Source organism: Sylvia atricapilla, chromosome 6 (genome assembly GCF_009819655.1).
Source record: "Sylvia atricapilla isolate bSylAtr1 chromosome 6, bSylAtr1.pri, whole genome shotgun sequence".
Classification (NCBI taxonomy): Eukaryota; Metazoa; Chordata; class Aves; order Passeriformes; family Sylviidae; genus Sylvia; species Sylvia atricapilla.
Window position 1 is genome coordinate 18,989,816 of NC_089145.1, and position 14,674 is coordinate 19,004,489.

The 14,674-nt window shown below is 38.3% G+C and overlaps 1 protein-coding gene across 1 annotated transcript in view; it reads left to right on the forward strand.

Annotated features, from left to right (window-relative positions):
• The window catches only part of CD44 (CD44 molecule (IN blood group)), a 47,648-nt gene that overhangs the window by 11,161 nt on the left and 21,813 nt on the right, over positions 1-14,674 (forward strand). The window contains 5 exon segments of the mRNA XM_066322175.1: positions 7,036-7,201; positions 10,332-10,468; positions 11,859-11,930; positions 12,564-12,794; positions 13,712-13,804. Coding sequence (XP_066178272.1) covers positions 7,036-7,201; positions 10,332-10,468; positions 11,859-11,930; positions 12,564-12,794; positions 13,712-13,804 — 699 coding nt within the window.

The following is a 14,674-nucleotide window of genomic DNA, read 5'->3' on the forward strand; positions in this document are numbered from 1 at the left end:
CTTTTGAAAAGATTCCTGAGGTTCCTTTCTTTGATTGGATAAGTGAGAGAACAGCAAATAGGAATAAAGGCCCTTTGGGCTCCAGACTGAGGATTTGTCTCCTCAGCCACTCTGTGTGTCAAATCCTTTTGTCCCAAATAACTAAATCAGTCAAACAGTGAAAATCAGACTCCAGCTATTACTCTCCAGCTTTGTTTCATGTGTTTCTTCACCTGGATTGCATGGAACTGATCCCAACTGATTGTCCTCACAGCCCATATTACTCAGTCTTTGGGGTTAGACGACTCACTGTACAGCCTGGAGCTCTCTTTGTATTGGCAATAATGATTATGTTTTCATCATTTTGGGGGGGCATATCAGATAACTAATTGCACACTGTGATATCACTGCCTGCAATTTTTCCCCCGAGGTGCTACGCAGCTGTACTACGTTCTGCTGGAGTCTGAAAACTTTCAGCTCCCTATTGGGTGAGATTATTACAAAAAGACTAATATTAATGTCAGCAGCAAGGAGGTTTATCATAAGTGATGACACAGTATGGGCTCACTCAGGATGTTTACCAGAGCAACAGTTGCCATGCAGATAAAGTATGATTGGAAGATGCATTAGCAGATTCTTTTCTTCCTACAGCAACTGCTGAGGATTGAAGCATATTTCTTGCACTTACTTGTATTTTGAGTGACTCTGTGAATTCTTGATTTATTAATAGCACTACTCCCACACCCATTGTTTTAAAGCAGTAGCCAGGAGAGTCGTCAGTTAAGAGATTGGAGATTTTTGTCCATCAGTAAACAGATGAAGAGACAATGACTTTGATGATCAGTAGATAGGTTCTTTAGGAACAATAATTTAGGAGAAAGTCAGCAGCTTGGGCTTTGTCCCACATCTCATTTCCAGCGTGCACTCCCAGGAGTAAGACAGAAATGCAAGGAACATTTGCTAATTTTTGTTGGAGAAAGGAGAACCTTCCGCAGCACTGTATCCTGCTCTGGCCTCTGTGCATGCCTCCAGCCTGATTTTTTTTTTGCTGCACAGATCCACGTCAGCCTTGGACCTCAAGGTTAGCATGGCTGTCTCATGACTTTTCATGCAATGAGCAGCACACAGGAAAGTGGGAAAGCTACACTCTTATTTGCTTTTTTCAGACTGAATTACTAGGTACCCAAATATAACTGGGTAGTAGGAATAGCTTAGGCACAACTTCAAAGAAAGTTAGGACTTTATACCTTTGGATCTATGGAGAGTCATCTTCATTTTCTTGTCACCACACCCAACTACTAAGAATATGTTGTCTCTATTTATAGCAGGAACTCCTTGCAAACATGCAGGTAAATCCCTTTTAAAGTGTTTTCCTGGACATTGCTGTCTTTAAAAAGCCAGGTGTGCAGAGCATTTTCACTCTCTGAAAATCTATTAGGAATATAATTACGTTAAGGTTTTTCTCTCCCATTAAAATTTTCATAGCTTAAAACATACTTCTATGCCAAACAAAAATGAAAATATGACATTTTAAAAAAATCCCTGAGGCAAACTTTTGTCTGGGTTCCTTAAACCACCTACATGTATTGCAGCCATGTAAACATTTAAACCTAACTTTCTTAAGTGATTTTATTTTATTTTGTGCAAATGAATTATTTGAATTTCAGAATTAAGGGTAGTTTCAAACTGAAAAAACAAACCCCTTATTTTGCTTTATTTAAGTATCCACAAGGGATACTTCAAAAACCAAAACTATGGTTTATTGCCACTAAATCTGGAAATGTATTTCCTATAAATCATTGTAGGTTTCACAACTTGGCAATACTCCAAGGAAAGTATTTCATCAGACAGGCCCCAAGAATCTGTGAAGACTCATTTTCACTGTCAATATTTGGAAAAGCCTTCCTTATGGTGGAGGTAGTCTATTTCTAGATTTGTTACTCTACTTATTTTAGAGCATGGTGTTTAGCAGAACAAGAATATCGTAACTGGAAGAACACAAAACCAGCCACACTTAATGATGGTACATGTGGCTTGATCCTTGGCACTTGTATGTTGGGATGGTAAAGGACTGCTTGCTTCGTTCACGTGGATCTTGCAAATTTGACTTCTGAATTTTGATCAGTGTGTGGTCATCCTAGTTTTGAGTCCTACTTTCCCAGCAGGGTTTTCCTTTCCTCATCAAGCCCCGAGGGATTCAAGTATAGGTGTGTTTTAATGATGTCGACACGTGTCTGTTAGTGACTGTGGCTGGGATTAATGAATCATTTTACATAACCTAGCAAACAGCTATCCAGTGGTTTTCATCACTGACTTGGGCTTTAGTCCAGCTTCTGACATAAAGGTAAAGGCCTCTGTATCCTGTTAGAGTTGCCTGGGCTGCAAGTTGCTTGAGTGAAGATTTTTACTAATAGACTCCAAAAAAAAGGTAGAATAATCAGCAAATAACGCCTTCCAGACCCATGTGTGTTGTACTGTATTAGATAATCGCTGAATGATTTTTTTTTTTTGTACATTTAAGTTCTTGCAGATGTCAAAATGGCAGTAATCAGACTAACTTAATACACACGTTGACAAAATGTTTTGGATACTTAAATGTTTCGTGAATCCATCCCATATGAAATTGTGTATTCCCACGCCATTTCCTCAAGTCAGAAATAAAATATGCATTCTTATTTAGCCATGAGGTAGTGTTCATGAGAAAGAATGAAAAACCAGGCATAACTAGAGATAGGTCTGAACTGCATGATGAGATCTGGATCATCCGGACCTCCTCAGATTTTAGGATTCATATGGCCCAATTCATGGATTTGCCTGAAGAGAAATCATAATTACTTGGATTTTCTTTTAAATGTATTTTAACCTGTTTCCAGTACGTTACTTTTTCCTACTTCATTACTAGCATGCTTTTAAAGCAGGTGATAATATCCAAAATGTAAGTATCGGTGCTCGGCTGGTGGTTGTTCCTGTTCTGAAATGTCAGTACAAGATTAAATAAACTGTGATTATAAGGAAACATCTACCCAAGTAAATCTGCCGAGAGCTAGAAATCAGTTTAATAAATTTAGAACCAAGTTCTTACAGTAAATGTAAATCCAATATTCTATTGAAACAAGGAGAATGCAAACTCCACGCACTGTCAAACCTCTAGTTCTGTCTCTGTTGTCAGCCCCAGTTTAGCACATCCTGGTGACCTATCAATCATCTAGAACCGCAAACTGAAAAGGAAAATCCCCACGAAAACAACCCCCAACATTTCCTGGTTGCCATGCAATTCAGCGTGCGGTTTTACCGAGAAGTCTGTTAACACGTACGAGTCTTACACACACTTTCGTTCAAGTGGGCGGGGTGTTCGAAAATCGTCCTCTTGGTTTCCTTTGATGTATCTCTGCAGTTGCTAAAAGAGCTGCTTTGCTTTTTTTTCTTCCCCCTCAAATACAAGACAGCGTCCACCTTGAGCATGAAACCCCCAGGTGGTGTCTCAAAAACAATGAAAAGCAGGGAGTAGTGCATGAGACATCCATACAGTATACCAAAAATCTTCATGGAAAATCAATTCCAGTGGGAAGAGGGAGCGTGAGTCAGTGTTACTCATTATACATAAAGGTTGCAGAATCAGGGTGGAAATGGAAATTGCACCTGGTTTCTTACAGTGACAGTTTCTAACAAGCCTCTCCTATTAATTATCAGGGTGTAACTCACACTTCTCTGACAGGACAATGCTCTTTAGTCTGTGTGAGGCGATTCTACCGCACCAGTGGGCTCTAGCTAGCACATTGTCTAGGGAACCAAAGTTAGTGATTTTGGCTGACAAATATTAATTGAACCTGGTTTAGATACATGAATGAGGATAGCAGAGAAAGGTTTGCATGCAGCTGCTTGAGGGAGAGCACCAGAAATCCCAGCAAAGATGGGGAGAAATGGCCTATATGGAAGTTTATGTTTTCCATGCTCATAAATCTCAGCACGAAGGAGCATTCCATGGCTTTGGTTTGTGTCACTCAATTTCATGGTCTGGGTGAGATTAATGATTATGACAATTCAGACATATTTCATACTGTTGCGTTCTTCAAGGGCTATTATTAAACAGCTGTAGCAAATCATGTGGATGAAGGAAAAAAAGAAAGATTGTGTCCTGTCAGGCTCCAAAGCAGACAGCTCTAAGAGGAGGAAGGAGGGAAAGTTTGCGTGCCATTGGTGATTTCACTGTGAGTCCACTCTGAGTCAGCCCCTTTGAAGCTTCAAAAATGTTAAAAGCATCAGCAATAGTTCATCACGCAGAATGAGTTTTACATTGTCTTGGTTCTTGGAACACAATAAGAACCCAACTTTTGCATAACTGTGTTAAAGCCAGCTAAGTAACATCAACATAAAATTAATGAATCTGACCTTCCTGCCATATGGTAAAAGGTGAAATATGTTTTGATTTAAATTTGACAGTCACGTTTCTTCCTTAATTCAAAATTATAAGCCTTAGCATGGGAAAAAAGATTTAAGATGTTAATTCAGTTTATATCCCATCATTTATTTTTATATGGTATTTATTGTTGTAATCAGAAATTTTTTGTTAATTCAGTTAAGGGCCACCATTGTGTGAACTTTGAAATCTGAGATAATACAGTAAAAATGCTGTGTTCTCTGATAGCTCTGGGTTTGTATTTTGTCATTTTTAAAATGTGGTAATTATTTCCTTCAAAGAGTAGATGCTGAATTTACGCAATTTGCTTGGACTGTGAAATACCACGTGAGTTTTGGGCACTGCTTTGGTCCTTTTTCTGTACTCAGCTCTTCATGAACAGAGTGTCTCTGCTACAGCAGTGGTACTTTTGGAATGGTAGGCGTAAAAGATATCATCAAAGTGAAAACAAAGGTGCTGTCTCAGCATTACTTAGGGTACAGTGCCAGTGAATTGGATGGCCTAAAACCCAGTTTGGAGAACTGGATTGCTACATTTTTTCCTGGGGTTTCCTGGACACCCACATGATCTGTCAGGCTGCACAAGCAAGGCTTCCTGTGTGTGCATGCAGTGCAGTGCAGTTGGGCAGCACACGTGCAGTAAGCCTGGTGTCTCCCAGCAGTGTCCTGGTGTGCAGGGTCTACTCAGGCTGAGCATTTCCATGGAAAATGGACACGTGTGTAGGCATGTAGCCCACGTGTAGTTCCATTAAGCCTATTTGTGTAAATAAGCCTACTTTTTTTAAACAGCAGAAGTCTAAGTAATTGACTCTCTAAGTGGAATTCTGACTATGACTGAACCTCAGAGTGGTAATGGAGCATAAATTGTAGTGTTTAAAACCAGGAATGGGCTGAGGTTTGATGATAGCTAAATCAACTCACTCTAAACAAAAGTGAACTTCACTTTATATTTCAGTGAATCTAGGATTAAGTGCAATCAAATGGAATCCAAAGCAAGTGTATGTGGTACTGCTTTCAAGGCAAAAACCTTTTAGAAATTACCCTAAAATTATCAGAAAAGATGTTGATGCTCCAAGAAAATTTATCTCCAAAATCACTGAGCTCGTTACTTTAAATTAATCAGATATGATTTCATTATCTGATCCCCATATTTAATATTAAATCTTGAGCCTCACAGAATATGTTTTAGGAAGAGAGAATCAAGAAGGGAAAACTCAAGAGAAACCTTTTTCTTGTCTTGGTCATTTATGCTTAATACAGCTACTGACAACTTCCAAGAAAATGTTAGGCTTTGAATATGAAATATTTGGGGCCAAAGTAGAAGTCACTTGCATGGCATATGTGAGAGCAGTAGTCAAGGAGTGGCAGAAGGGCCATATGTTTTTTTATGACATATGAAAATAAAAATACTAAAAATGCTAAGAACTGTAATCAGCAAGACTGTTAAACAACTCTGAAATACAAATTGATTTTGTTTAAATTAAATGTTTTTGTCAGCCAATATACTGGGAGAGGGGGAAATGATTGGAGAAGGGGTATTTTTTCTGTTCTTTTTGTGGAAAGGTTATCCAAATAACAGTAACAATTAATTCTGTTGCCTGTGCTATAAATATTCAAGATTGGATGCATAGCTTTTGAGCTCCTTTGGACAAGCAAGCATCAGTACTATTGAACTCCTACCTATGCTTTGGTTGTCTTCTCATGCATCAGCCAGTCTGCATCTAATCGGGTATTTTATCTCCTTGAGTGTTTCCTCTGAGCTATGGAAAGGAAAGTTCCTTGTGGTTTACACTGACTAGATACCCTGTACATAGCATACCTTCAATTTCTGAATGGACAAAAGTAATTAAAGAAAGAGTGCATGCCTTGGTTACTATCAGTTGCTTTCTCATCTACGCTATAGAACAAAAGAGGCTGTCAAGCAAAAATTGCATTAGGAAAGTTGCTCATTATTTATAATGTGTCAATGCAAATGTGCGTGAATTGCATTTCGAAGAACAGTTTTTATGTGTCATCTTTCTATTCAAATAGATGGTAAGGACACACCCTTTTAATATTGGAAAGGGAGCTCCATTTTTCCCTTTCTTGTATATGGAACTTCCATTAAAATTAAGATAAAAATGAATCATGCTCCTCTTCGCACTGGAAATAATAGCTACTCCTGTGAAGTGTGCTTCTCTGTTGTCATTCTAGTCAGAAGTTCCAACTGTTTTTTGCTCTCGAGGGACATGTGGGGCAGAAGCAAACTAATTCACATTGCTTTGAAGTGTCCTGTTGTTTCCCCATTTCTCTCTATGCACATGATCATTTTTATTTGTATTGATATTATTATTTTTTTAATTATTAACCCTTCTGCTCTTTACTGTTAATGATATGTTTAAAGTCATAGACACCTCCCAAAAACATGTTGTGTTGCTCATTTTGGGAAGGTTAGGGATCTGGCTCATGCCTCAGCCCAAATAGGGGAAGTATGAAAAAGGTGACTGAGAGTGGAGTGCTTTTTCTGAATGAATTGGTAGCTGTTACTTGTTGTTTGTTTGCTTTGAAAGCTTTATACTTGAAAATAAATAATTTCCAGGTTTTCAGTGAAGCATTAGATCTAAATTTTTAACTTTTTTTTTTCTTTTCCCTTGATACCAGAATTCAATGTGAGTTGCAGATATGCAGGAGTTTTTCATGTTGAAAAAAATGGTCGCTACAGTCTCACACGATCTGAAGCAGTTGAACTCTGCAGAGCTCTCAACAGTACCTTGGCAACACTAGAGCAGGTGAAAAAAGCTCATGAGCTTGGATTTGAAACTTGCAGGTAAAGAAATTCTTGAAAACATAATATGTCATGACACATGAGTGTAATAATTATGTTTGATTTACTGTCGATGTCAAGACTAGTTAAATAAGTTATATTCTATAATGAACATAACATCTTTGTGCATGTGTATGTTTGCTCTAAGTCTTTGATGCATATAGTTTTTACCACCTATCTTTAAAAATAAATCATAACCTCTCACAGATAAAATCTAAAAGTCACAAAAGATTGACAGTATAATTAGCTAATTAAGAAAATATTCAGATCCCAGTGTGTCTCTGAACAATTGGTAAGATAAATACATCAAAAGTAAGGACCCAATGTGAGGTCAAAGGCTGAGAATGCAGTGTATGGGAACTTGGTCTTGCCAAGCAACAGTAAAAAGCAGCAGGTTGTACAATGAGGGATGGACTCAACATCCCAGTGACAAAATGGCCACAGTATTAGTGTGTTCTTGTAGTCTGTGAATGGAGATGTTTCAAATGACAGCTACAGTTGTTACTAAAAACCCCAAAATCACATTGTCAAGTGACCTAATAACCTGCTACAGTTAATGATGTATAGGGCAACAATGTGGATGATACATACTCCCCAGTTTCTCAAAAAATAACTTGTAGTCTAGGAGACTAGAAGTTACAGAAAATTTTAATTAAAAAAAATTAAGTGAATACTAATATAAAAATATGTGAGGCTGAAAAATCAAATTTTCTGTGTTTCCTCATAGCAGAGGTGCTTTGTCCCTCTGATCAAGTTTATGACCCTCCTCTGGACTTGCTCCAACAAGTCCATGTCCTTCTTGTGCTGGGGATCCCGGAGCTGGACACAGCACTTCAGGTGGAGTCTCAGCAAAACAGAGCAGAGAAGGAAAATCTCCTCCCTTGACCTGCTCCTTCGGATGCTGCTTTGGGTGCAGCCCAGGGTGTGCTTGGCTCTCTGGGCTGCAAGCAGGCACTGCTGGCTTCAGTCCAGCCTCTCTCCCAGCAGTACTCCCAGGTTTTTCTGGGCAGGCTGCTCTCAGTGTGTTGATATCCCAGATGGTATTGGTACCCTGCTTCCACTGCCTGTGCATTTCCTTCCTGTCCTGTAGTCCCAACACAGCCGTGCAGGTCTCTTGGCTTGGCTTCCTGATTTCTTAAACCGCGTGAAGAGCTCTTGCACTCTGTGGAAGGAATCCTTGAAGACCTTCCATCTCTGTTCTGCACCCTTGTCCCTGAGGGCAGTTTCCCAGGAGTGCCTATTGACTACCTCCTTGAAGTGCTGGAAGTTTACTTCCCTAAAATTCAGGGTCTCGACTTTACTCTTCTCACTCATTTCTCTCAGGACTGCAAACTCCACCGCTGCATGATCACTGCAGCCCAGGAGATTCATGGTTGCACATCATTTTGGAGTTTAAATAAATGTCAGCAGATTTTCACCTTTATTGCAGTTTAACTTAAACAGCAATGCACATTTCTTCAAAATTTTAAGACTTTCACTTTTGGTACCATGAGAAACAGTACTGACACCAATACTGCTTGCAACTCTTTTCTGTTCTGGCATGTTCATTTCACAAAATATTGTGGCGGTGGAATATGTAAACAGGGAATTTTTAGAGGATTCTTCCATCAGAAGTGAAATATAATTTAAAATTGTATCATGTAAAGGCTAGAAACAGTTCTTTACTCTGAGGAGAAAATCCTTCATAACACAGTAGGCATGTTCTTTTTCTGACATTAGCACATGAACATACACAGCATGCTGAATTGCCCTGCACTACACAATATTTAGAGATCAAATCTTAAATAATGCGTAGGGGTGGAGAGTTCTATGAAAGCAATTATGTGTATTCTAAATTATGGAAAGTATTTTCTAAAGCTAAAATACAAAGGCAATTTAAAGAAGAAGAGGGACTTTTTTTTTCCTCATGGAGAAGCTGTAATTTTTAATTAGTGTTACAATTTTCCCTAATTCACAATTTACCAGTGGACAGATTTGGACATGTAAGCCATGTAGATAGGATTTCTTCCTCCTTTCCTTCTGGCCAACCCTCCCACCCTGTTATTTTCATTTGTTGATCCTGTGCTAGATGTAGTCCTTAACAGTAAGCTTTAGTTCTTATTAAACATGAGTAGGAGAGGAAAAATATGCTGCATATAACCATCCAAATATATGTGAATAAGATGAATCAACAGATCATAACACAAGTAGATCAGTAATGGTTCGTAAAGTGTCAGCATTGTAAGCTTAGTTGGGAGTGTGAGTAAAGTAATTTATGATTCCACCTACAAGAGAGTTTCAGAATTGCAAGTATCTGCACATTAGACATGAAACTGGAATGATGTTCATAGATAAAAAACTGCAAAGCTGTGACATTTACTCCTCCCTGATAAATTATTCTTCTCAAGAGGTAAAACAAAACCCAAACCAAACCCCTGTTCTTGTTACCGTGCTATCACATCTCCAGTTAAATACATTGGAATCAATCAGGTCTTACAGGATTGCAAAATAGTAATAATGTATTGTGTCTTATGTAACTGCAGTCTTCACTGAATTATGTGAGCTCTGTGCACAATAATCACACTGTTCAACTGAAAGACACAGTAAGAATTTGTGGATGAATGATTCTTGTATTCAAATATTTTACTAGGCTGTCAGTCTTTGCAGAAAATGTTGTGTGTTGCAATCATTCTTTAAACTTGCTCAGGTACCATAAATTGAGCCCTCAACATTTCTGTGGGAAGTGTCACTGAGCAGTGTGTTATGTCAAAGCAATGAAAATGTGAATCCCTAAAGAGTGGGAATTTAGTGTCAGGTAATACAAATTCACACTGAACAAAAAGTGCATTCACCTACCTCACTTTCAGTCCCTTGCTCTGGAACTGATTCCCCTAGCTAGCAAATAAGATGTATATTTAATTTAAATGGGTTTAGGTCTAGAAATTAAGCACAAAATAATATTGAGTGACGAGAGGCTGATGTAGCTGCATGTGAGAAAGAAGCACTCAAATGAAAAAGGAACAAAAAAGCAACCAAACAGTATGAATAAATGCATGTGCTTTTAAAAAGTAATGGCTTCTTTGTAGCTTCTTAATGTTTAAGGTGCCATCTGCTAGAGTTAGTAATATGGTTTATTTACCTCTGTTCTTCACAGGTATGGTTTTGTGGTGGGGCATGTTGTTATCCCACGGATCAATCGCTATCATCTTTGTGCAGCAAATAACACTGGCATCCTCAAAATTTCAGCGAATGCAACTGTTCGGTATGATGCATACTGCTACAATGCAACAGGTAAAGAGATGATTTTATGACGCATTTTAGAAACAGATTAACTAAAAATAACATATGTAATCTCCTATTTAAGGTAGTGGAATGAGGGTTTAAAAAATAAACATAGCCTGGTTTCAACTGAGAAGAAATGCATTTTGTCAGCCTCTACATGTGTATCGGTCATGTCAGCAGTGACCATTTTGTCATCAGTGTGTTTTGAATGAAATAATTTTTCTGGCCTTGGGATAAACTTTGCAGCTTCAGAACAGTTCATTATAATGGCTTAGTGAAATGAACCACTGCAGCAGTGAATCTGAAAGATATAACTGTTGTCAGCCATTGCACTCAGCTCTTTTTTGTTCCTGCAGACATGAGCTTTACAGCCAAGAGCAGTTTTTTGTGTTTTAGGGGTGGCTGCCACCTGCAGCAGCTCCAAGGCCTGTGCTGGCCACCCCAGGCCCAGGGACATGACTGCTGCTCTCCTGTTTGCAGATCCATTCAGTGTTTGCTCAGGGAAATCTCCATGTAGACATGAGGCAACTGGACAGCAATGTGCATCAGCAGCAGACTGCTTTCACCTAAGGTTTTGAACTTTTTAATAGTTGGACATACTATAGTAAATTATCAGGAAAATGTGAATAGATGACAGATGCTGAACACAGTATTTGAAAATAAAATCTAAATTAACTTCAAGAATCTTTAATTTCAGTAGATTGTGACATTCATAGTGGAAGCAGAGAGTTCTTACACAGAGATGTAGGAAAAGTTCATTGATGATTTGAATGCAGTGATAGTTTTTGATTTTGTTCTTGCTAGTGATATAATGAAAAATCTCTGCATTGTTGTAGTATCATGTGAGTTGCCATTTTCTGTCACTCACAGATGATTATTCACAGATGACTACTATGGTGATGTCAATCCCCTCCAGATATTTATAACTCCTCCCAAGTGTTATTCCCTACCATCAGTGTGAGTAGGTAGCTCGTACACCAGCCCCAGGTGGGGCAGCTCAGCCCACAGGAGCCAGCAGTGCTCACCTGAGCAGGGCACACACTGCCTCTGCACAGCCCTCCATGGAGGGGACGGAGCCTTGCCAAGGGGTAGAGTTTCCACTGCCACAATGACAGTGGGTCTGACTGCATTGAAACTGGGTCATAAGGCTGTTTTAACTGGCATTGATTGCAGCCATTTTCTGGAATGGTTATGGAAATGGGGAATCTCCTTGTTAGTTCACAGAACCATCTTGAACTGCCCCACCTGGGAAGGTGGTATATCAGTGAATAACGTATGTTTGGAAATTTGTTTTCAATCCTCCTCATCTGAAGCTGATGTTTTGTCATTATGTACAATTGATGTGATTTTTTAATCCATTTTTTTCAAGTTAATACTTTCTATTTTCCTTCTTTCACAGAAACAGAGGAAAAATCATGTGAGCCAGTTGTAACAATAGATACTTCTTTACTCAGTAATCAGGATGAAACAGGTACTGTACTGATTAGAAAGAATGCACTTGCTCAATTTTTAGTAACTGGTTACCTTATTTTTACATAAAATTCACTAATGTTGAAAAAGACAAGCCAAACATAAGAAAAAGAAGTTAAGAAATGTTCGATAGAAATTAAAGCAACTATTCACTTGTCTTCTCCTAAAGCCTATGGAGTTTGGTATATATCAGGGTACCAAGCATTTTTTTATATAGGTATTTGACATTTTTGGCACCTCAGAGCTGCTAACATCCCTTTGACATACAGGAATTTGCTTAAGGCTGCAACCTTCCTACATCTAATTTGAGTTCTTTGTCAGGAAAGCTGCTGGAAGCTTTCTTTAAAAAGACACATAACAAATAATTTCTTCCAATTCTAAATTCTAATTGACTTTACAAATGCCAAGATCATGTTAAAATCAATCAGTTTGATAAAAATAAGTGATGCGAGTCAGGCCCTACAGATGCAACAAGTATTTAAATTAGCATATAACCATTAAACATATTTTAGTGATGTATTATCTAGGTTAGATAGGAGGGCAAAAATGGGTGAAGTGGTATTAATCCATAGGTGTTACCCTTTATTTTAGCTGTATAGCTCCTTGATATTGGCTGTTTGATTCATTTCCACAGTCATTGACAATCCAGACGGTTCTCGCCACCATGTGGATGGCACACGTCACACCGGTGGGGAGTCCTCAACCTCAGGGGTGGATGATGAAAATGCAGGTAGTGGATCAACCCACGAGACAACTCCCATGGATGCCTCCATCAGGAGATCCAGCCCCTCGTATTTTGGAAGTCCTACTCCAGTCTCACAGCAGCCAGATCATACTTCTGGAGGAGGTGAAAAAGAAATTCCTGGTAAGGACTGTACGTTGACATTAATTTCATTGGGCCCTGCCAAATAAAAATGCCATGTTATTGTCTACTTATTTTATTTAATCTTTTATGTTGCTTTTGTGGCTGAAATTATCAGAGGTCTTAAAGACTTGCTCCCATTGAACACTAGGGATACAAATGTAAGTCATCCTCTAAGTACAGTAACGCTTACTGTGTGACTACAGATTTTTTATAAAATCACTAGTAAGTTATCAGTGAAGGATACCAATATTTTGCATCACTATCCTCAAGACATACTGAAATTAAAAAAAAAAAAAAAAAAAAGCAAAAAACAAACAAAAAAACCCCCACCAAAAACAAGAGCATTAGGATTATAAAATTAGTTTTCACTGGTAGTATACTCATGGCATGGTTGTGCTTGTTCTGACGTGTAGCTAGCACCATGAAAGATAAATCCTAAGATTCTCTTGCTAAGGAACTAGTATCAGAAACATTCCCTACATTCCTCAAGGTATGTGCTGTGTATTTCTGTTGGTTACCATTGCAACAATTACGAGCTCTGCTTGCATGTATAGTCTAGATTTTTGGACTAAACCTCAGAATACATCTCAGCAGAGAGAAATAGAAATAACTTCACTCATTGCACTAGGATCTCTGTCCTCATGGCATACAGCTACAATGAGGTCTTGTATCACATGAACAGGTGGTTGCCAGACTGTTTATTATCACTGTAATACATCCTCCTCTTCAAATGATCTGTTTGAGTGGTAACCTTACTGTGTCAGTAAGGTAAGCTTACGTGGGGTCTGCATCTTTATTCTCTGCTAGACCAAAAAATTAAGGAATTAAGCTTGCAGGGTAGAATAGTTGAAGTATTTATGAGTACTGTATTGCAGCTGTGCTAATGAAATAGTAATGATTTATACATCACCATACAGATGATGAATTTCCATCCATGTCACCTGACATCTCTTTGGGGACGGTGGCTGGTGATTTCCATGAAGATGGTGGATGGTACCCTGCAAGTACTAGTAAGATTTATGTTTCATAATAACTACATTGCATGTAGATCACATTAAAATTGCTTTCTTCTTCCAGAAGGGCATTCTGGTAAGTAGTGAAGTATACAACTCCTCAAAAATTGGAAAGACATTGAAATACACTACTTTCCAGACTGGCTAAATGGGAAATGAACTTCACTCTCTGAGACAAGAGGAGCAAAATCATTTACAGTATGTTTGCTTCAATACTTGTACCTGAGCTCAGAAAGATTGTGGTTTTGAGTTTTCCACAGGTGTTTTATCACACTTACTTAGTCTATGAGGCATCACAAATTAGTACAACCTATTATCACTTGAAGTCAATTTATTTCTGAGGTAGAAAAAGATACCTTTGTAGATTCGTGATGTTATTCTAATATATTTATGGTTGTGAATGTAGGTAATCTTTGTCAATACCATGGCCTTACTAACCAGGGCAGTTCCAACTACCAAGCCATTTGTGCACTGCAAAAACTATTTTCATCCTTGCTGTTGGCAATATACATGAGAAAAAAACCTGGGGACTGTGATGGCTCCACAGTCTTTGAGGACCCAAAAGAACAGTAGCCATTTTCTCTTCTTTGTCCTTAAATAGCTTTACTGAGTTGGAAAAACTGCTTGTGATGTTTTTATCAAGTATGAAGTGCACAGCAGCTATAATAAATAAAAAGCTTTTGAAGTCCTCTTCCACATTTTAAAGTGGAAATAATGTACATATGTTCACACTAGTTCTTATGGTTAGAGTGATAAAGATCTTTACCTCAGAAAATAAAGTGAACCTAAAGGGAGAACATTTTAATTATACAGAGGAAATCTACAGAGGTGTGTTGTAGTAAAGATCAAACTGATAGAAATGAAAGT